This window comes from Pseudozyma hubeiensis (genome assembly GCF_000403515.1).
Source record: "Pseudozyma hubeiensis SY62 DNA, scaffold: PHS37, whole genome shotgun sequence".
Classification (NCBI taxonomy): Eukaryota; Fungi; Basidiomycota; class Ustilaginomycetes; order Ustilaginales; family Ustilaginaceae; genus Pseudozyma; species Pseudozyma hubeiensis.
In genome coordinates, this window is record NW_012133819.1 from 22,349 (window position 1) to 42,472 (window position 20,124).

General features: G+C 56.6%; 10 protein-coding genes and 1 non-coding gene across 11 annotated transcripts; 4 read left to right on the forward strand and 7 right to left on the reverse strand.

Moving 5' to 3' along the window:
- Positions 1-65: 65 nt before the first annotated feature.
- On the reverse strand, positions 66-380 carry PHSY_003594 (hypothetical protein; the record flags this gene model as incomplete). Its single annotated transcript, XM_012334212.1, has 1 exon — positions 66-380. The coding sequence occupies one exon, from the start codon at positions 378-380 to the stop codon at positions 66-68; it is 315 nt and encodes a 104-aa protein (XP_012189602.1).
- Positions 381-1,317: 937 nt separating this feature from the next.
- On the forward strand, positions 1,318-2,229 carry PHSY_003595 (hypothetical protein; the record flags this gene model as incomplete). Its single annotated transcript, XM_012334213.1, has 1 exon — positions 1,318-2,229. One exon carries the CDS (start codon positions 1,318-1,320, stop codon positions 2,227-2,229), a length of 912 nt encoding a protein of 303 aa, XP_012189603.1.
- Positions 2,230-2,816: 587 nt separating this feature from the next.
- Positions 2,817-4,055, forward strand: PHSY_003596 (saccharopine dehydrogenase; the record flags this gene model as incomplete). Its single annotated transcript, XM_012334214.1, has 1 exon — positions 2,817-4,055. The coding sequence occupies one exon, from the start codon at positions 2,817-2,819 to the stop codon at positions 4,053-4,055; it is 1,239 nt and encodes a 412-aa protein (XP_012189604.1).
- A 290-nt stretch (positions 4,056-4,345) lies between these two features.
- Positions 4,346-6,670, reverse strand: PHSY_003597 (hypothetical protein; the record flags this gene model as incomplete). The annotated part of the gene is made up of 1 exon (XM_012334215.1): positions 4,346-6,670. One exon carries the CDS (start codon positions 6,668-6,670, stop codon positions 4,346-4,348), a length of 2,325 nt encoding a protein of 774 aa, XP_012189605.1.
- A 615-nt stretch (positions 6,671-7,285) lies between these two features.
- On the reverse strand, positions 7,286-8,206 carry PHSY_003598 (hypothetical protein; the record flags this gene model as incomplete). The annotated part of the gene is made up of 2 exons (XM_012334216.1): positions 7,286-7,433; positions 7,590-8,206. 2 exons carry the CDS (start codon positions 8,204-8,206, stop codon positions 7,286-7,288), a joined length of 765 nt encoding a protein of 254 aa, XP_012189606.1.
- A 513-nt stretch (positions 8,207-8,719) lies between these two features.
- On the forward strand, positions 8,720-10,015 carry PHSY_003599 (hypothetical protein; the record flags this gene model as incomplete). The annotated part of the gene is made up of 1 exon (XM_012334217.1): positions 8,720-10,015. One exon carries the CDS (start codon positions 8,720-8,722, stop codon positions 10,013-10,015), a length of 1,296 nt encoding a protein of 431 aa, XP_012189607.1.
- A 424-nt stretch (positions 10,016-10,439) lies between these two features.
- Positions 10,440-11,291, forward strand: PHSY_003600 (alpha/beta hydrolase; the record flags this gene model as incomplete). Its single annotated transcript, XM_012334218.1, has 1 exon — positions 10,440-11,291. The coding sequence occupies one exon, from the start codon at positions 10,440-10,442 to the stop codon at positions 11,289-11,291; it is 852 nt and encodes a 283-aa protein (XP_012189608.1).
- Positions 11,292-12,234: 943 nt separating this feature from the next.
- Positions 12,235-16,896, reverse strand: PHSY_003601 (hypothetical protein; the record flags this gene model as incomplete). The annotated part of the gene is made up of 1 exon (XM_012334219.1): positions 12,235-16,896. One exon carries the CDS (start codon positions 16,894-16,896, stop codon positions 12,235-12,237), a length of 4,662 nt encoding a protein of 1,553 aa, XP_012189609.1.
- A 160-nt stretch (positions 16,897-17,056) lies between these two features.
- PHSY_003602 (hypothetical protein) lies at positions 17,057-18,124 on the reverse strand (the record flags this gene model as incomplete). Its single annotated transcript, XM_012334220.1, has 2 exons — positions 17,057-17,538; positions 17,959-18,124. The coding sequence occupies 2 exons, from the start codon at positions 18,122-18,124 to the stop codon at positions 17,057-17,059; spliced, it is 648 nt and encodes a 215-aa protein (XP_012189610.1).
- A 243-nt stretch (positions 18,125-18,367) lies between these two features.
- PHSY_007617 lies at positions 18,368-18,454 on the reverse strand. The gene has a single exon. It is a non-coding gene; the product is annotated as a tRNA-Glu (tRNA).
- A 175-nt stretch (positions 18,455-18,629) lies between these two features.
- PHSY_003603 (hypothetical protein) lies at positions 18,630-20,009 on the reverse strand (the record flags this gene model as incomplete). The annotated part of the gene is made up of 1 exon (XM_012334221.1): positions 18,630-20,009. One exon carries the CDS (start codon positions 20,007-20,009, stop codon positions 18,630-18,632), a length of 1,380 nt encoding a protein of 459 aa, XP_012189611.1.
- Positions 20,010-20,124: the final 115 nt, after the last annotated feature.

Sequence of the window (20,124 nt, forward strand, 5' to 3'; positions counted from 1 at the left end):
GGAAGAGACGAGTAGAAATACATGGTGCGAGAACAGAGAGGACTTGGGGTGTCGAGAGGGTGTTTTCATGGGAGAGATTCCTTTTTGAGCTTCTTTTCTTTCCTATCCTTTTTGTCCTTCTTGTGTTTTTTGGAAGGGCTTTCTTGCGGGTGATCGAGGGGGTTTTCGCGGAGACTATCGTCGATGTTCGGGGTAGTGGAAGTCAACTCGTCGTGTTTGGAGAAGCTTTCCGCACCTTCTGTACCTTGCACATCCGCTTCCCTCACTTCTGTATCTTCCAGTACTTCCATCGGGGTAGCATCGTCAGTGGATCGTTGGTTGAGACCACTGATAAGGCTCTCAAACGCGTCGTAGTCGATCCTACCGGACAAGCCGTTCATGAGCCTCGTCAGCTGCGCAGCGACAATCCCGCCCGTTGTCGAGGAAGACCCTTCATCAGGGTTGGAGGTGGAATTGCTGGTGCCGGTTCGTGAAGCGTAGGAGGAGAGGAAGGCTGAGATGTGCGAAGAGACGGTGGTGTGATCTGTTGGGTGGGGAGGGTGGGTTAGGTCCAGACGGAGTGGGAGGGGGAGTGCTGGTTCCATTGTGAGTGTGGACTGCTGACGTTGGGCAAGTGCAAAAATTCGAGGAAAAAAAACGATGGAAGACCGGTGAGGAGGTGGTTTTTTGAAGAGAGTGCTCGATGGAGTTGACGATGAGGAGGGAAAGTGAGATCGAGAGTTGATACCAGGTGTTGGTAGTGTTTGGCAGAAGGAATATAAACCCGTGTGTTTGACAGAAAGACAAGCCAAGCTGGGAAATTCTTAACGTCCAAAAAAAACTCTCGACTGCAGGCAGCTCTCACCCCCGACTTCCGCTTCTCTCGCAATGTGTATTAGGTAATCCTAAATAATTCAAGAAGGATCCGTTGGCCGGCTGTGCTTCGCTATATGTGTGACACGTCCCTCTCAACTGCAACGCGCGAACCAACACACACAGATTTCCATTTGCCGAACGAAACACACTCATCATCAACTCGAATGATTTTCTCACCTCTTTCCCTTTCCCATCATCCAACTTTCCCCTCAGCTCTCGTCTTCATCCAGCCTTTCTTGCTGATCTCTCACTTTCAGTCGGTGGAAGCTGCGAAACAGCACAAGATCCGTACGCAAACGCACAGAGGCTCTGGTGAGGGCTGCGCTGTCGTAATACAGCATCTGCCGCTACTAGGGCTTTTTTCGGTCCTCTTAACTCAACAACTTTTCTGAAAACCGCAATACGATCCGTCCACCGCATCGCCTCTCCCTCGTTCTATCACGATACTGGACCTTTCCGACAATGGAAGCGATATCACCGGTTGACGTGGCGATGTCCAACACCACCCTCCTTTCCGGCCTCACAGGCTCCGTGCCCCCCACCACACTCACCTCGTACACCGCCACCGCCTTCTCCGCCGACCCACGTGCGCTCTACTCGAGCTTCCTCATGATCATCATCTCGGAAATCGGCGACAAGACGTTCCTCATCGCGGCGATCCTCTCCATGCGGCAGAGCAAACTCGTCGTCTTCTCCGGGGCGTTTGCATCGTTGGCGGTGATGAGCGTGCTTTCGGCGATGTTGGGTGTGATGTTCCCAAGTTTGTTGCCAAGGTCGTGGACGAACGGGTTGGCAGCAGTGTTGTTCGCGGTGTTCGGGGTGAAGATGTTGAAGGATGCGAGGGAGATGAAGGGGGAAGAGATGGAGGAGGAGTGGAGGGAGGCCGAGAGGGAGATCGAAGAGCAAGGGGAAGCGGACGAAGGGCATGAACTCGATACGCTCGAACAGGGGGACACCGTACAATCGGCGAAGAAGAAGGAGAAGAAGCTCGGGGGTATCAAGGAAGGCACTCGAAACTTGTGCGGTCTCTGCTTCTCCCCCACCTTCGCTCAGGCGTTCATACTCACCTTCCTCGGCGAGTGGGGAGACAGGAGTCAGATCGCAACGATAGCGCTAGCCGCAGCCCACAACGTAGCGTTGGTCTGCCTAGGTACTATCGTAGGTCACGCGTGCTGCACCAGCATGGCGGTGTTGGCCGGCAGCTGGCTGGCGAGAAGGATCAGCGTCAAGCATGTAACACTGGGTGGGGCGGGGTTGTTTTTGCTGTTTGCCGTGGTCTATGCTTGGGAGGCGTGGAGTGAGGGGGGTGAGGGGTTGGAGGGGGTCGTGGAAGCTGCGAAGGGGGCGGTGGGTGCCGGTGGTTTGGGGGTGTAGGAGGAGCTGTCATGTACGAAGATGCAACCAAAAAATGATCGTCGCCGATACTACGATGGGACGTCTTACGCTGCGAGAGCGTGTTGCTCTCAAAGAGTGGGGAAGAGTGATACCAGAGAGTGAGCAACTACATCAGCTGAGTAGAGAGGGATAGACAGTCACCACCACGTGTATGTTCCTCGTCTAGAGATCTTGCAATTCGGGCAAAGTCAGATTGCCCATGTGACACCCGTCCAGATGTCAGAAGCTTCAGATCTGGAAGAATTGTCTTGTGTGGTGACAATACCTTCACGAAGCGGTAACTCCGCTGCCATGTGACAATAAGTGGTGGTGACGATTCGGAATTCGTCAGCAGCTCGGCAGCTTGGAAAAAAAAGTGTCACGAGCGCTGTCACGCCAGCCAATTCCTCAGGAACTTTTGTGCGGTTGCAGACAAGTTACGATCCGGAAAGTGGAGCGGCTGAGCTGCTGCATGAGACGATTTCACACGCTCCTCGCTAAGCGCCTTCCAAACGACATATAACCCCAGCCCATCATCACCTTGATCCCTTCCCACCTCTTCCACTAACCATTTTCCAGACGCAACAATGTCGCAGCGCTACGATCTGGTCGTATTCGGAGCAACCGGCTACACCGGCCAGCTGGTGTGCAAATACCTCCTCGCACACCCCGCCAAGCCTACCTGGGCTGTCGCTGGACGTTCGGCGTCTCGACTCTCCTCTCTCAAGTCCAACCTTTCCCTCCCCGATAGCGTTGGGGTCATCGAAGCCGAAACATCTTCGTACAAGTCTCTCACATCGATGACGTCCAAGGCCAAAGTCCTCATCAACATCGTCGGTCCTTATCGACCTTTCAAAGCCATCGAAGTCGTCCGGGCTTGCGTCGAAACCGAAACCCACTACGTCGACCTCAGCGGCGAAACCGGCTTCAACAAGGACTGCATCGACGGCTTCCACCTCCAAGCTCAAGCCAAAGGAGTCGTCATCGCCAACAGCGTCGGATTTGACAGCCTTCCCTTCGACCTCAGCACGTATCTAGCCGCTCAAAAAGTCAAGCAGTTGACCGGTGGCAAGAGCGATGTCAAGATCGCAGAATGCGCCTACGACCTTCCCGACTCTCTCTCTGCCGGCACCCTCGCCAGTGCCATCAGCATGGTCAGCGAAAAGCAGCAGATGTTCAGCGTACGTGGCGACTGGCTCAGCCCCATCTCCAAACCTGCCTCGCTCGTCTTCAACACCGTCAGATACTTTGACCAGAGGCGAAAATGGGGTGCCCAAAACACGTTTTCCATTCACAACACCCGAATCGTCAACCGAACCTGGGGTCTCCTGCAACACCACAAATCCCCGCAAGCCTACGGTCAGGCTTTCAACTACAGGGAAGGCGTCATCGTTCCCTTCAAGCTCTACGGCATCGTCTTTAGCTACATCAACGCCCTCTCCATCTGGCTCCTCATGAACGTCGCTCTCGTAAGGTCGTTCATGAAGAAGAGCATGCCCGCCAACTCGGGTCCCAGCGAAAAGAGTTTGGTCAACTGCAGGATGAGACTCGATACCGTTGCAACCGCCAACGATGGGACAAAGGCGATTTGCAGTATGAGAGCCAAAGGTCACGCCGGATACCTCTTGACCGCGAGGATGATCGTCGAGACCGCACTCACCATCATCGATGACAAGAGCGAAACCCCCCTGGGTGGAGCCAAAGGTGGCGTTTTGACTGCGGCGCTCGTAGGTGCTGAGAGGCTCGCAGAGAGGCTGGTCGAGTTTTCCCAGTTCGAGATCACCACCGACAAGTTTGACGGGTCCGAGGTTAAGAAGAACAAGTGATGCGCATGGCTTTCCGATTCTCGTGAGTCAGCTCTTCGCGGATTTTTAATCAAGTTAGTCACGTTGTTGGTACATTGTCGCTGTGCATTTCGTGCAAATCAAAAATGGGAAAGGAAGCAGCATCGTTACTTGCAGCGCTGTGCTAGACAGCGCGCCGGGGGTGTCCTGTGCTTACGGATACAGGTATGATACAAGGTTATATAATACTTTGGGAACGCTTCGGATCAGGTTGGTGGATCGAAGGAAAGGGTATGTGCGACGTCGGATGGTATTGCTGCTCTGCTCCCCCCTCAGAGGACGTCTTCGACCGCCAATTGGTACTTTTCAGCCGCCCGGAACTCTTTGAGCCTCTTGGTGCGCTCCGAGTCGTCAGAGTGGATCTGCGACGACGTAATTGCACTTCTCCAGTCTTCTCGAACGTCGCTTTTGGGCTTGGCTTGCCGCTTTCCCTTGCTGTTCTTCGCCTGGGCTTTCGTGCTGCGTCGCGGCCGCTTGGTCGGTAGCTCCTCGTAGGGAGATTCGTCTTCGTCTTCATCTTCCTCTTCGGATGCCGAAACAATAATCTTCTTTGCTTTGCCTCGACTGCTCGTCCTCGTTGTCAGTGTGCGTGCAGAGCCTTTGCCGTCGCCTCTGCGAGTGGCCCCTGCGCCAGCTTTTGATTTCTTCTTGCTTGGACCGGTCTTGTTCGCTCTGCTGTTCGACTGTTTGCTTCGACTCCGAGGAAGCTCGTTGATCAGTTCGTCCATGCGAAGCTTTTTGGCCGGAGATGACCCCGTCTTATCCTTGTGCCTCCTGTCGTGTCGCGACGAGGATGGAGCGGAGGAGTCTGCCGGAGAGGACGACGAATCTGCTGCAAGCCTTTCCAGCATCTTGATCTCCTCCTTCTCAGTCCTCTTCAAGGGAATGCCTGAGGTCAGCCTGCTCGATTTGGCCGTCCGGGCGTTACCCTTGCGTGTCTGAGGTGGAGACGACGATGGAGAGGGACCTTCGACGGTTTGGGCTGCAGCATTGACCTTGCGCTTGGTGCCCGTTCGGGTGCTTGCTCGCGTCGCGCGCCCTTTTGGGACATTGCTTTCGAATTTGATTCCGACGTCATCCTCCTCGTCGGAATCAGCCTCGGCCTCTTCCGCTTGTCCAGGCTCGCGTAGTCCCACCACGACGACGGAGCTCGCCGTTGACGAAGTTTCATCGCGTGCATGAGATGCTGGGGAAGACATGCGTCCAAACGCGCTCTCGGCTAGACGTCGATCGTCGCTAGTCGTATTGACGGGTGGCTCCGTGTGAAGGTCGACAAAGACGTTGCTGTCGTTATCGTCCGCCAGGCGAGCTTCAAAGTCGTCGTAATCCTGCTCATCAGCCTGCGGCCGTGCCCGCCGGTCTCGGACGTTGCGCTCAGCAAGCAGGAAGCCGAATTCGTCCATGTTGTCGTCGTTGACATCAAGGCGCTGGTAGTCGGACTCTTCTTCCATCTCGGAGTGATTGCCCCTGTACTCTGCCGCGTCGCGACCCCGTGCATCGTCGGCCGGCCAGGAGGCGGTGCTGCCTGCGTCGCTTCCTGGCGTGAAAGCATTTTGTTGAGTCTTGAAAGCTCCGTCGTGACCCGCCGCCTTCCAAGCCATGACTTTGTTTACGCCCCGATCCTGGTACTCTTGCAGCTGTTGGGCTGATTCGGTCAGAACTTCGGCTCGACGGGCTACACCTGGAGAGTCGGCACGGCTCGAATGATCTGACTCGTCAAGAAAAATGTCGTCGAGGAACGTCTTCTTTGGCAATTTCTTCTTCGCGGCTTGGTGTTGAGAAGATACGGGCGTGGAACGCGTAGGCCGATCTCTGTCACCGAGCACGGTGGCGAGCGAGTGGGTTGGTGGCCGATTGCGGGCTCTCGCATTGGCCACGGCCGCGGTGGGTGGCACGTTCTCCTTGTCCGAAGAGCCATTTGATCTGATTGCATCTACATCCGAGATCTTGTCATCCGACTCTGAGTCTCTGTTGCCGCGTTGTGCAGTCTTGGATGCTACTCGTCCCGTTCGATTTTGCGTCAACGCGCTGACATCAAAGTATCCGAGATCATCGCTGTCCAGGCCCGGAGAGAGACGGGTCAATTCGTCGTGGCTTGGAGCTGCCTCGCGGATCCTTTGCTTTGCGGAGTTTATCTGAGAAGAATCCGCACCGTCCGTATTGGCAAGAGAGCTTGAAGCGGTAATCGGATCTTTTGCCCGCGAGTCCTCTGGCGATCGCAGCTCTCTTCGCGAGGTCGAGGCGGTTGATTTCGACGGGATCGATTTCCCGATCGCCTCAAGACGAGATACTTTGAGAGATGCGGAAGGTTTGCTTTTGCCTGAAAGGCGGCTGGTACCAGCTGAGACTGGCGCGTTACGGTCGCTGAAAGGTTTGCGAGGTGAGCCGGACGTCTCAACGACGGCGGGCTTGCGATCAGCGACGACATTCTGGATCTCTCCTAGCACTCGCCTACTCAGTGAGGCATTTTCGTCGGATTTTGGATTGCGAGAGCCCTTGGCGGACGAAGACGATGCTTGCCCGCTCGTGACTTTTGTACTGCTCCTGCTGAGCTGGGCCCCGAGGTTCAGCCTCTTGCTTGAGCGAATGTTGGACATCGTATCTTTCCGTCAGCGCTGCAAAGCGTGCGCGTATCGTTGGAACCTGACAGTGTGCTGGCGATCTCTCGGGAGATGAAAGGGGTGTGAGGTTGTCAGGAGGCAAGAGACAGGGATGCGGTATAGCTTGCCAAAGCGCTGAAGGGAAAGGGGAAGAGCTGCTGCGGGTCGGCGGGACGCGTCCGTTTTATGGCGGAACGAAGGCGGGCAGTCGATGGAGGAGGAGAGCTTAGAGAAGCCTTTGCGTTCTCTGCCGATACCGCATCCTTTGGCTGAGTCCGGGAGGTCAATGTGAGTGTGGGAAGGGAAAGGGGATCTCTACGGTCCATCCGCACACACTGCTGCCCTCGTGAGTGGAGGCTTGACAGTCGGGTCGCTGAATGCACAGTCGGCGTAAAGAGGCATTTCGCAAGGCGCCTTTCACCCGAGAAAAATCAACTTTGGCTGCAACCCAGACCAACACTTTTTGCTGCTTCAGAACTGTCGCGCTCTACGCGATTGCTCAGCTGTGCCGAGTGTGACTTGCTCGCTCGCGCGCTATGCCGGCACTCTAACACAGTCAGAGCGGCACAGCTCGAACACCGTCGTTCCGACTGTTTGGCATTGCATCGAGCTTCATTCGTCCTCGAGCAGCACTTCCACCTCGGTATCAAAGACCTGCGACAGCTCGCCTTGCAAGATCTCGTGGAGCGTCCAAGTTTCGCCCTCCTTGAAGCAGAACCATGTCTTGCTATCTGCGTCGTAGTCGAATCGCTTCGGTCCGCTGTGACGTGAGGAAGTAAAAAGCGCTTACGCAAAGGTCAACAAAGAGTTCCCACGCCTCTCGCGGACCCTGTCCGATGAGCGTCCTTTTGAGGCTTGAAGCATCATTGGTGCGATCGCTGATAGAATCTGACGGATCGACTGCACCGGTACATACCTTTTTGGGCTTGAAAGCCAAATTTGCTTGTTCGGAGGCTGCTTGTTGATCACCCAGGTGCCGTGAACTCCGCATCTTAGGTTCATCACGCCGGACTGTATTGATGAGAAGGTGAGGCGTGGGAGAGTTTTGGGGTCAGTAATGTGACCGGTTGCTCTTTGTCGGATGTGCCGATCGAACGAAGAAGAGAGAGAGAGAAGACTCACGGCGCATTCGATGTCCCATTCGGAAGCGGGCGAGCCTCGAACTGCACCTTGATGCTTGGCTCTAGCTGTCTCTTCCAGCGCGTCAACATCTGCTTCTTCTAGGAGCGTTTCGAACGTCTCGGTCAACGAGTCGAGCGCATGATTCGAGAGCTTGTGGTATTCGCCGTCGGTCACAGGAGAGGCTGTATATTTGCTTGTCGCCTGCGCCCGCCTTTGTGATCTGCTGAAAGAGCGACTGAAGGAGGTCGCGAAGCATCGCTGAGCCGACGTTGTTGCGCCAGTCACCCTTGTCGGGGTGACAGAGAAGCCTGTGCGGGTTGCTCTCGCCGCCGCCGCCGCTGATCTTGTTGAAAGTGTTCGGATCGCCGCCGTAGAGCGAAGTCCGCGCTGAGTTGTAGTCCTCAACATCATCGGAAGCGTCATCTCGTCGATCGCTTCGCTGTGTAAGCTGTGCTGATGGATGCAACCCACAAAGTCTAGTAAGTTCCAATCCTTGTGTCTTTCCTTTGATGGTTTATGTGAATGCGTTCGTCGCAAGATCCAGGCAGAATTGCGTTGTGGAGGATCACCACCAAACAAATCGGTGATTTCATCCGGCCGATTGGAAGATTTGAGAATGTGACTCGCTCTCGAGGCTGGTGAGAAAGTCGGCAACCTAAATTTTGGAGGCGTGAGTCTGAGGTGCCACAGCAGCGCTGCGAAAGCGAATGCCCATCGTCGGCTATCACTTTATTCCAAATTGGTCACTTCACTTTGCAGAGCACTGGAGATAGCGCAACCTGACTCACTGCATCAACTCTGCGAGTCATAGGTTTACTCCCTTCCCCTTCAAAGGACTACAAAACGCGGCGCAATACGGCCTCAGCTTCACACCATCACACCATCACACCATCACACAGGGAGGACCACCCGGCATCGACGAACATGACGATCAAAGGCCTCAACGGCGCCGCCGACGCTGCCGCCGCAGCTCACAAGCCTGCTCACTTCAAGCTTGAGAACCTCATCCGACCGAACATCCTGTCATTAGAGCCGTACCGCTGCGCACGAGACGACTACCAGTCGGGCATCCTGCTCGATGCGAACGAGAACAGCCTCGGTCACTCGCTTCCACCCAAATCCGTCATTCCTCACAACCCTGGCACCTCGAACGGCGCCACAGCCGTTCAGTCCTCGGAAGCCGAGGACCCACTCTCACTCAACCGCTATCCCGATCCAGGGCTGTTCGGCATCAAGGACTCTCTCGCCGAGCTGCGTGGTGTTCCCCACGATGCGTTCGTCTTCCTCGGCGTTGGCAGTGACGAAGTGCTCGATCTCGTTCAACGAGTCTGCTGCCGTCCCGGCAAGGACAAGATCCTCATCTGTCCTCCCACGTACGGCATGTACAGTGTCTGCGCAGCCGTCAACGATCTCGAGGTAGTCAAAGTACCGCTCATCACCAAAGGCGGCAAGTTTGCATTGGACGTAGATGCGGTCAACAAGAAGCTCAGCGAGGACCCCGATATCAAGATCACATTCATCTGCTCGCCCGGCAATCCCACAGGCACCTTGATCCCACCAAGCGATGTGCGCAAGGTAGCCGACAACCCAGATTACAAAGGTCTCGTCGTGGTCGACGAGGCGTACATCGACTTTGCCGAGGAGGAGAAGAGGATGGGCAAGCGCGCTGCAGACGAAGTGGTGAGCTCCGTGAGCCTGGTTCACGAGTATCAAAACGTGATGGTGACGCAGACGCTCTCGAAAGCCTTCGGTCTCGCCGCAATTCGTTTGGGAATCGCTTTCGCCCAACCAGCGCTGGTACAGATCATGAACAACACCAAAGCACCCTACAACATTTCTTCACCGACCGCCCACCTCGCCTCGCTCGCACTCTCGCCCAAGGGCATCGAACAGATGCGAGCAAACGTACAGACGCTCATCCGCAACCGTGATTCACTCATTTCTGCGCTGCAGACGTTGCCAGGAGCCGGTGCGATCTGGGGTGCTAACGAGGCCAACTTTGTCCTGGTCCAGATGCTGGATCTGGAGACCCGATCGAAGCCAGATAACGAAGTGGCTCAGATGGTGTACAAGCGCATGGCGGAGGAGATGGGACTGGTGGTGAGGAACAGGGCTAAGGACCTGGGATGCGCTGGATGTCTGAGGATTACGGTTGGTACCGAAGAGGAGAACAGGAGATGTATCGAGTTGATGAAGGGTTTGCTCGAAGGTGGAAAGTGAAAAGATCAGATGCTTGCGATTGTTTCCTCTGACAATACAGCACATGAATGCCTCTCGAACATGCTTTCCTGTGAGTGTCGTTCCATATGTGTGCACGCGAAAGCATGTGTAGCTCTGAGCGAGCGTATGATGGGTGAGAACCGCAGCGAGGAGCATCAAAGGGTTAAGTTAAACGTGTATTTGGACGTATGAGTTATATTTTGCCGCACGAGACCACTTCTCGGTGGCGGGCGGGTAAAACAAGGAAATTGCGGGAATTGGCTTTTCTCCACCTCGACGACGTTTCTTAACTGCGCACTGACCTCACACCATTTCCCTCTCAGTCATCAGCCCTCTTCTGCACCCTCTCTGTCACTCTCTCGTCTAAACCATCAACGCTTCATCTGTATACTACAAAGCGTTCCACCATTTCAGTCGATCCATCATGTCGCTCACCCAGAAATCCGCCAACAAGGTCTGCAACGGCACGCTGACCAAGTACACCTTCACCTCTTCCTCGCTCGGATCGCTCGAAACGTCCATCAACGTCTTCCTCCCTTCATCGGCCACTTCGACTTCTCCCAAGCCCGTGCTCTACTTCCTTTCCGGGCTGACCTGTACGGAAGACAATGCAGCTCAGAAGGGTGGATTCTTCTCCGCTGCGGAAGCCGAAGGTATTGCACTTGTTTTCCCCGACACTTCTCCTCGAGGAGCTGGGATCGAAGGTGAAGACGAATCGTACGATTTCGGTACCGGAGCTGGATTCTACCTGAACGCTACAAAGTCTCCCTGGGATAAGCACTACAAGATGTACGAGTTCATCACCTCCGAACTCCCCTCCAAGCTTTCCGATCTTCCGATCGATACCAAGAAGGCTTCCATCTTCGGTCACTCTATGGGTGGTCACGGAGCTCTCACTCTATACCTCAAGAACCGTGATCTGTATCGTTCAGCTTCCGCATTCTCACCCATCTGCAATCCGACCGCTTGTCCTTGGGGCGAAAAAGCCTTCAACGGTTATCTCAAAGGTGGTGTGGAAGAAGGTAAACAGTACGATGCTACGTTGTTGCTGAAGGAAGCGAAAGACGGTGTGAAGATTCTGGTGGATTCCGGAACAGCGGATGACTTTTACAAACAGGGTCAGTTGCTTCCGGAGAACTTTGAAAAGGTCGCAAAGGACAAGGGCTTCAAGGACGTGCAGGTCAGGTTGCAGGATGGATATGATCATTCGTACTACTTCATCAGCACTTTTGCTGGCGAACACGTCAAGTTCCATGCAAAGTTCTTGAAGCAGTAAGAAATCCGATCGATGCGATACTTTAAACTCATATGCTAGATAGTAAGCAATACAAGTGACTCCAGTTTTGGATGGGAATGTAGATCCTAGTAGTATCATATCACAAGTCTGTGCTTCGCTTTCTGAACGTAGCGTTTCAGGGGTGACCTCTTGCGCTCGCGCGAAAGTCATTCGACAGGGGAAGGCTTCCCAACCAACTTTTGAGTCATTCCGCAAGCTTCGCCGCATGCTCAATCGCACTTGCCACCAACACAATCACCGATCCTTCAGCCGGCTCACAACTGCCTGCACGACTTGCCGACACACCGGCACGCATCATCACAGGATGTGAAACGAACGGCAGGACATCGTTTTGACAGCGTGGTGTGAAGGTTATATACAAAGCCCTCTCTTCATCAACTTGAAGCCGGAACAGAGGGGAACAGTAACGGAAGAGGGGATGGAGCAGGGGGATCGACACGAAACAATTTTCCTTAACAGATGGTCGCAGCACCACCGTCTTTGTCTCGCTGGATACAAGACATGGACAGTGAGCGGTGCTTTTTGGTTTTCTTCTTTTTCTTTTTTTCGAGTGAAATGCTCGGTGAAAGCCATCACAGCAGAACGAAGCTGCCGAGCATAGGTCGAAAACTCGGCCAAAACGTCGCCGATCGAGGAGACAGAGAGCGTGCGATCCAGTGCGGAGGGATGCCGAACCGCCGAAGCAGGTAGAGAGAAGGGCGGAGATGTCAAAGAGAGGCCTGCCGAGATCTATGGAGGGATTCCGCTGAAGCTTGAGCGAACGAAAGGGAGGCAGCATAGCAAGGCGCATCGACGCTCACGATGGGAGAGGGGAATACAGAGACACGGGGTCCATCGCAAGAAGATCGAAGAAGAGCTAGCGCCACACGCATTCGTCGCGTTCAGGCGACGCGTGGGTGGTTGCTTGGTTCCAAGAGACTGTTCATCCTCGGGCTGCAGCAACCTTTTCAAGGAGCTTGTCCTTGGGGGTTTTGAGGCCGTCTCCTTCGATCTTGCCGGCCAACTCCTCGATCTTCTCCTGCGACAGCTTCGCGCCCACCAACAGATCCGCAACAAACGAGTAGATGGCCGGAATGTCGATGGACGCATCGTCGAGGAACTCCATGTGCGGCTCGAAGCCCTTGAAGGCGGTATCCTCGTCCAGGTTGCCCTCCTCGCTGAGCTTGGCAAACAGCGCGGCGACGTTGGCAACGTCGTCCTTCTTCTTCTCAATGGAGCTGCCGACAATCGCCTCGACAAATTGCGCCCGTCGCGACGATGGCAAAGCATTGAATGCCTCGAGACCCTCGTTGACATCCTTGATCTCGAGGAACTCCTTAATATCGTTGGCAATCTTGCGCTTGGCCTCCTCGTCCGACATTTCGGTGGCCTTGTCGCTGCTCTCGCCCTCTCCTTCCGCGTCGCCTTCGACCTCGCCATCGTCGGCGCCAGGAAGCGGCTTGGTGCGAGGTGCAAGGTTGAGCTTGGGTCGCTGTGGCTCCTCGCTGGGCGCAGCTTCGCCTTCGCCGGCCTGGTTGAGCAGCGAGAACATGTTGGTTTGCGAGCTGGTGCGGGTAGGAGGCTGGCTGCCGTCCTCGGAGCCCTTGCCCGGGTTCTTCCTTCCGAGCATGGTCGAAGGACCAAACGAGAGCGGACGTCCGGACGAGCCACGCTCGATCTTGCCAAAGTGCGAAAGATCGCCGGCCTTGCTGGGACGAGGAGGTGGCGCTGCACCGCCAACGGTGCTCCAGCCATCAGGACCGTCGCCGCGAGCCTGGCCACGCTTGGAACCGCCGCGCGAGATGGGACCGCCACGAGCACGCATGGCGTTCTCGGCATCCTTTTGCGCCTGCTGCTTGGCAGCCTCGGCGTGAATCTGAGCGATAGTCTTGGGTGCCGAGTTGTCGTGTCGGGGAACCCACCTGGACTCGCGCAGCTCGATCACGTCGACGAGCATGAAACGCATACGCGAGTTGATGGAAGCCTCGTTCTTGGACATTTCCTTCATGCGCTGGAAGTAGACGTCCATGTGACCGCGCGCCTTTTCCGTGTCGAGCAGCTTGCCGACCGTGGTCATGAGCTTGCAGAGCGACTCGATCTCCTCCTCTTCGGGGTCGGTGGCGTTGGCAAGCAGCTTCTTGATGCAGAGGTGCATGATGCGTTCTGTCAACATGCTAAGCTTGAACAGCTCACCGATGAAGCGGACGAGACCAAGACCGCGACGCTTCGCCTTCTGAGCCTCGTAGTATTCATCCGACAAGAGCTCGGCCTCCTTGGGCTCTTCGGATGACTTCTCGCCACGCTCTTCGGCAGCCTTGGCCTCAGCCTCGGCCTTCTCGTTGATGTCTTTCTTGGCCTTGTCTTCGGCCTCCTTGGACTTGGCAGCGGCAACAGCCGTATCGCGCTGAGCCCAGCCACGCTCAAAGTCTTCCTGACATCGGTTGAGCAGGTATTTTCGGAACAACGAGCCACCAACGACAGGCTTGCCATCGGCCGTGCGAAGGCTCTCGTCCTTGACTTCGGGACTGACCTCCTCCATGAGCTTTCGGCAAAGACGTGCGTACATCTCGGACCACGCAGCCTCGTCGGTGGCCTTTTCGAAGATGAGTTGAATGACCTGTCGCAGGGTGCGGCCATCGTCTTCGGACACCGACTTGTTGGCCCATTCGAGGATCTGGTTCGAGATCGAATCGAACTTCTCGAGCGTGAGCTTGTTGAGCAACGCCTTGACCTTTCGCTGTACCATCTCGGGCGAGTCGGCCTTGACCGAAGCGCCACGGCTCCATCGGTTCTCCGAGTTGGCCAGGGGAGCGACCTGGTCGAGTGGGATGGTGGGACCCCCCTTCTCGGGTGGGTTGACCTGAGGGCCACGGCTCGAGTTGGGATCGCGTTGACGACCCCGGTTGCTCTTTGTACGGCCACCGTTGGGGATACCGGTGCCCATCATGTCACGCGAAGGCAAGGCATTGCTGCCACTGCCGGTGCGCGAGAGCGGCTGCGAACGAGCGCCGGCGTTGAACGAGCCCATGGGACCACCAAAGGCACCCATGGCGCCACCGCGTGGACCAGAGGCAGCAGCGAAGCGCTCCTCGCTGGTCTTGGCCGGGAAGGCGCCCATGGCACCCTTGCCGCCAAAGCTGGAGGAGCTGCTGATGCCGAGACCCTGCGCTCGACCAGGAGCAGCGGGAGGGCCCATAGCCGAGGCACGTCGGTTGAGACGAGAGCTGGCGCCCATGCCGCCGCTTTCCATGCCGATCGAGGCCAGTGGCGGAAGGTCGAGGGGCTTCTCGGTGTAAACGTTCATGAATTGCAACAGGAAGTCTCGATCGTAGCGGAACTTGCCTGGCTCGGCAGATTCGTTGAGCTCAGATTTGGGCGAGTTGATGTTGGTAGGGTAGCTGATCTTGCTGAAGCTGTCGATGAACTTGGCCGACGTCAGCGAGGAAGAAGCACCGGAGGCCGAAGTCTCAGCCTTAGGAGCATGCTGCGAGGCAGCGGCACCGGTAGGCTCGGTGGTGGTGACCTTCTTCTTCTTTTCAAGAGCCTCGTTGTCGAGCTTGATGCCGTTGGCAGGAGTACCGAGCGTGCTCAAAGGCTTGGCGGGGAGGCCAGCGAATCCAGGCGTGCCGGGCGTGCGAGGCGTGGGTGGGAGACCCGGCGTCTTGGGAGCTTCCTGACTGGAGGGAGGCACAGAGGAGGCCTCGCGAGCCATGCGCTCGACGTCAGCGACGGAGCTTCGCATGCCAGCAGCGTCTGCGTCCTGGTGCTGCGAAGCCTTTTCGGTGTCGATCGGTGCAGGTTTGGGCTTGCTATCCTCGGCAGAAGACTGGGCTTCGGCAGCAGTGGCGGCGGCGGCGGCATCCTCCTTGGCCTTGGCCTCCTCTTCGGCCTTCTTTGCCTGCTCAGCCTTTTCGGCCTCGGCTTTTGCTTCGGCTTCCGCCTTGGCCTTCTCCTCGCGCTCCTTCTGTTCAGCCTCGGCCTTGGCCTGCGCTTCCTCGGCGGCCTTGCGCTCGGTATCAGCCTTTTCTTCTGCCTCCTTCTTGGCGGCAGCCTCCTTGGCAGCGGCAGCAGCAGCCTTCTCGTCATCTGCCTTCTTCTTTGCGTCGGCGTCGGCGTCAGCCTTTGCCTGTTCGTCAGCCTGCTTCTTAGCAGCGTCGGCGTCCTTGGCACTGCCGTCCTGCTCTGCCTTCTTCTTCTCAGCATCAGCTTTGATGCGAGCGAGGAATGCTTCCTGTGTCTCCATGCGGATAGGGTTGCTCTTGGCAGGCGTCACGATGGCGGGAGACGCCTTGGCAACGCTAGGTGAGCTGGCAGCGGAGGCAGGAGCAGGAATGGGTGTCGACTTTTGCGAGGCGGAGGGAGTCCTCTGAATGCTTTGGATGTCGACGGCAGCCTGCGTTTCGGGGTTGACGATGCGGATGGCGGCGCTCTGCCTCTTCTGCTGGGGCTCAAACTGGCGCGCTGCGGGGCTCATGGGGTTGCTGAACGAGTGCGAGGGCGAGTGGTGAGCGTAGCTGGCAGCAGGGCTGAAGCTTGGCGGACGGCCACCTTGGGCGAGCGACAGAGGCTGATGGGCAGGCGAAGCGACGTTGCTGTGAGCGGTGGAGGGAGACGGTGGCACGTTCACGCCTCTTGCTGGCAACGGCGTGGATGGAGCCATGTTGGGTGTGCCGGGAAGACCGTTGGGGCCCATGGGCGATGAGCCGACGTTAGAGTGACGAGGCGAGCGGGGCGTTCCAGGCATGTCGTATCCGGACTGCTGCTGTTGCTGTTGCTGTTGTTGCTGTTGCTGCCAGTGCTGCGGCACGGGTTGGTAGCCGTAACCAGGGTGGTAGCCATACTGCGGTGGCGCGTAGCCCATGGGCTGCTGGTGCTGCCACGGACCTCCCATGGGATGCATGGGAACGGCATTGGCCATGTGAGGCGAACGGGGCTGCTGCGGCCCGCCTTGGGGGTGACCGTGGAACTGCTGGTGAGGAGGCCCCTGCGAAGCGATGCGGGAGCCTTGAGCCTGGTGTGCCGAAGGCGAACGTTGTGGCTCGAAAGGTCTGGCACCGGGGTGGTGAGGCGTGCCGGAGGGCGGCCTCAAGCTGGAAGAGGCATGGCGAGCGCCGCCCTGGTTCTGTAGAGCCGAAGCGGACTGCGGCGTCGAGGGAGCCGTGGAAGCGGGGGCAGGGGTGGATGGCGCGGGCGATGCGGATGGGTTGGAAGCCGTCGCCTGGGACGGCGCAGGCGAGCCAGCGCCCTGGAAGAGCTTTTGGAAATCCATGGTCTTGGCGGGCGTGCCGTTGGTAGAGTCTGGCTTTCCGCCTGCGAAGCCGATGGTGGTCTTCTTCGACTGAGGGTCGTGTGCGGCTACAGAGCCAAAGACAGTAGGCTTCTCGCCGTGCAAGTGCTGACCGGAACTGGGCTGTGCAGCGGGGGAAGAAGAGAGCATGGCGTTCTGGTCGTGGACCGAGCCGAAATTGATGGCGGCGCCGGGTCTAGCGTTTGCGACACCTTTGGGAAGGCTCACTGCAGACTGACGACGGTTGTTGGCATCACCGTTGGGGCCAGCGGCGGCGACGTTGTTGGAGTTGCCCGCTGGGGAAGAATCACTCGACATGGGGCAGAGACGCAGGTCGAGGTGCAAAGCAGCAGAATGAGAAACGCTGCTTCGAAGAAGGAGGGCGCCGTTGGTGGGTGTGAGAGGGGCTCGAGCTTATTCCACGTCGGAAGCGACGAGGTTGCAGAGTCCGGGTGGTGCCGCGAGGGTCGAGCACGAATCAGACGCGAGCTGATTCGAGAAAGAGAACAGCTCCTTTGCAAACGTTCAAAGGAGTGTTGTCGACGTTCTTGGATCCTGCCGAGAAGCGGAGGTGAGAACGAAGCCGAGAGTGTCGGAAGGGAAAGACCTTGCCTGACCTTTTGATCCTTTTAATTCCAAGTTCGTAAACCGATGTCCCTCGAATCCAAACGAAAGACAACGAGCGAAGAGGAAAGAGGAAGGAGGAAAGGGAAAAGGGGGGATGAGTAGAAAGAGAAGAACACCTCACTTCGTCAGAGAGAGAGGAGGGATCGTCGTAGGTGATAGGTAAGAGGGAGCGAGTGACGAAGCCGATGATGAACCGGACGGGCTGGCTCAGTCTGTCGAGCGTCGGTCCGCCTGACCAATCGAGTAAGTTAACTTCACTGACTGACCAACTGACTGTACTGAGAGACCGCGACGACTCAGACTGATTTTTGACGAGCAGCGAGGCTGCGAGCGCTGCAGAAGACGACCCAAAAAACTTAGGCCCAGGAGCACGATGCGAAGAAGAAGAAAAAACGGCAGGCCAAAAATCAAAGCAAAATGTGGAAAATTTTGAGAGAAGAGACACACACACCCACACTACGCTACACTCTCGCCCTCCTTCTTCTCCTCGGTTCATGGCTCTACTACGTTCTGGTGCGGAAAGCACAACGGCGTCACACGCCTCCGTTTGCATCACATTGGATGCGCGCTTTCCCCTCCTCTTGTCTGTCCGAGTCCTTTTCATACCCGCTGTAAACTCTGTGTCCACCATCCTGATTCATCTGTCATCTCAGGCTTCGGCTTGTCGCCGACGCCTCGTCCATCGACGGCAACCGTGAATCATGTTTCTGCGGACGTTCCGAAGCGTGCTGCGGTGCCTACCGTCTTATCGACGAAGCCGGAACTGAGCACGCTCTCCCCTCAGCGTGTTTGTCGTCGCTGGCTTGAATTTTTCAAAAGACGAGAATGCCGCTGCCGGAGTTCCTTCCGAAGAACCCTTCTTTCTCTCGCCACGATGCTCTTTGTTCTCCTCCTCCTCGACCGCGGAACAGCCGATCATATCTTTGTGCGCCAAGCCACGAGTGCGATCGAAACCATGAGAGCTGGTGAAAGGGATTACCCAGCTCCTCTTCCTGCCCTTGCTGGTTCCAAGCATTCCTGATTGCTATTCGATCTCCACGATGCGCAGTGAAATCCCGTCGATCCCGGGCCCTTTGCACTCACATTCTCCGCCGCACGCCACTCGGAACGCGCTATTCGACCGCGCGAAAATGCTCACCAAAAGAAAGAGGCAAAAAGAGAGTTCCCGGCCGGGGAATCGAACCCCGATCTCAGCTGTTCGTGTTTACGCGATGAAAAAGCCGTATACTGACCATTGTACTAACTGGGATGCAACTTGTGAACCTTAGGATTTACTATGTCAGTATGTACCGTAATTCCTCCTGGGTTTTGGGGCTCGACCTGGGTGCTTTACGCGTTGGAACTGAGTTGGCTGACAGTCGCGTCGCGTAGATGGACACTCTCAATTGCTCTAGCTACTTCAGTATACAGGGTACAGGACAGAGCTACAGCGGCGGACCGATGATCCACGCGGCTCTTCTTCGATCGGCGCTGCGGGATGAAAGGTGACGACGAGAGGCGTCGAGGCTGGCGATTGCGACAGGGTGAACGCTATCCATGCCTGCCAATTCTAACGCAGTGGTCTTGGCGTCGTCTGACATGTTGGCCAGCATATCCGCCACTTCCAGGGCCGAAACCGCATTGGTCGAATCACTGTCTCGGACATCCTTGACTTCGAGGTGTTCTCGCTTCATTGTCGGTGCTGCGAGATTCGGAGGATCATTGTGCCTTGCTGTATCCATCAAGGGATGCTTGATCAGACCCAGAGTTGAACTTCCGGCGAGAGGATCCAATGTTGCTCTTGGCGACGGTGGTCGAAAGTCATGAAGCTGATGGACGCTTGATGGATCGATTTCTGAATCATTCCAATATCTGCCCGTGGGCGGTGACGATGTGCTGGTCGCTTTGTTTGATTGTGATGCGGACGCCGCTCCGCCAGCAGAACCCGGCGCAGCTCGAAGGCAGCTGTCGATCGACAGGCTGAGCACCAGTTCTTGACTCTGCACTTCGACCACCTCAACATTACGCGTCAATGCTTCGCTTGCCATTGGAGGGGGCGATTTGAACGACCAGGATGCTTGCAAAATCCTCGCAATTAGCTTGTCCGTCTCGTCGGCCTCTGCATCCTTCATCTTGCCCCGCACAAGCCTGTCCCTCCACACCGCTTTGATCTCCAACAGCATCAAATGCTGGCAAACGATCCACATGACCGCAGAGTACAAGATCATCAAGTCTTGCGCGTGGTCGGGCTTCTGATATCCAGCGATGTAGCACGCAATGTTGAATGCCGTCGAGAAGCCTAGGTAGAGGAGACCGTTGGCTGTCAGTCGAAATAGCAGCGGCGTCAGGTTGTTCCACCGCAGGCGCACCCACTTGGTCCAACGAGCGCCTCCTTCGCTCGAGCTTCCTGCATCGCCTCTCATCTGCATCGCAACGCGGCGATGATGCTGACAGAGCCGATAGGCACTCAACACGATGACGATCGTGTCGTACAGCACTGTGCCCGCATAGAACCAGGCGAGCGGGAAAAAGGCGTACGTGCCACCGTCGATCAGAACACAAGCGCCATTTGGGAGCTTCTTCGGTTCTAGACTGAGGACGAGCAACGACGAGAACACCATCAGCGTGGTCAGGAGGAGAAAGACGATGACGATGATCCGCGGATCCTTTTGCCATATGCCGACCGTGCGCCAACCTAGTACGGCAGAGACCGAGAATTGGACGAGCAAAGTGCAAAGCTCACGGAAGGGCAGGCAGGCACCCCCTGATCGATGCCATGTCGCGTACAAGCCGAGACTGATCGCGAATAACGTCGTGTAGCGCATCAGCACAAAGAGGATCAGGTGGGGCGCGTTCCAAGGCACTGCCCGGTGAATGCGCATCTCTGATGGCAGGGTCCTGGATCATCAAGTGGTGTAAGCATGCATCGAGAACGAGGGC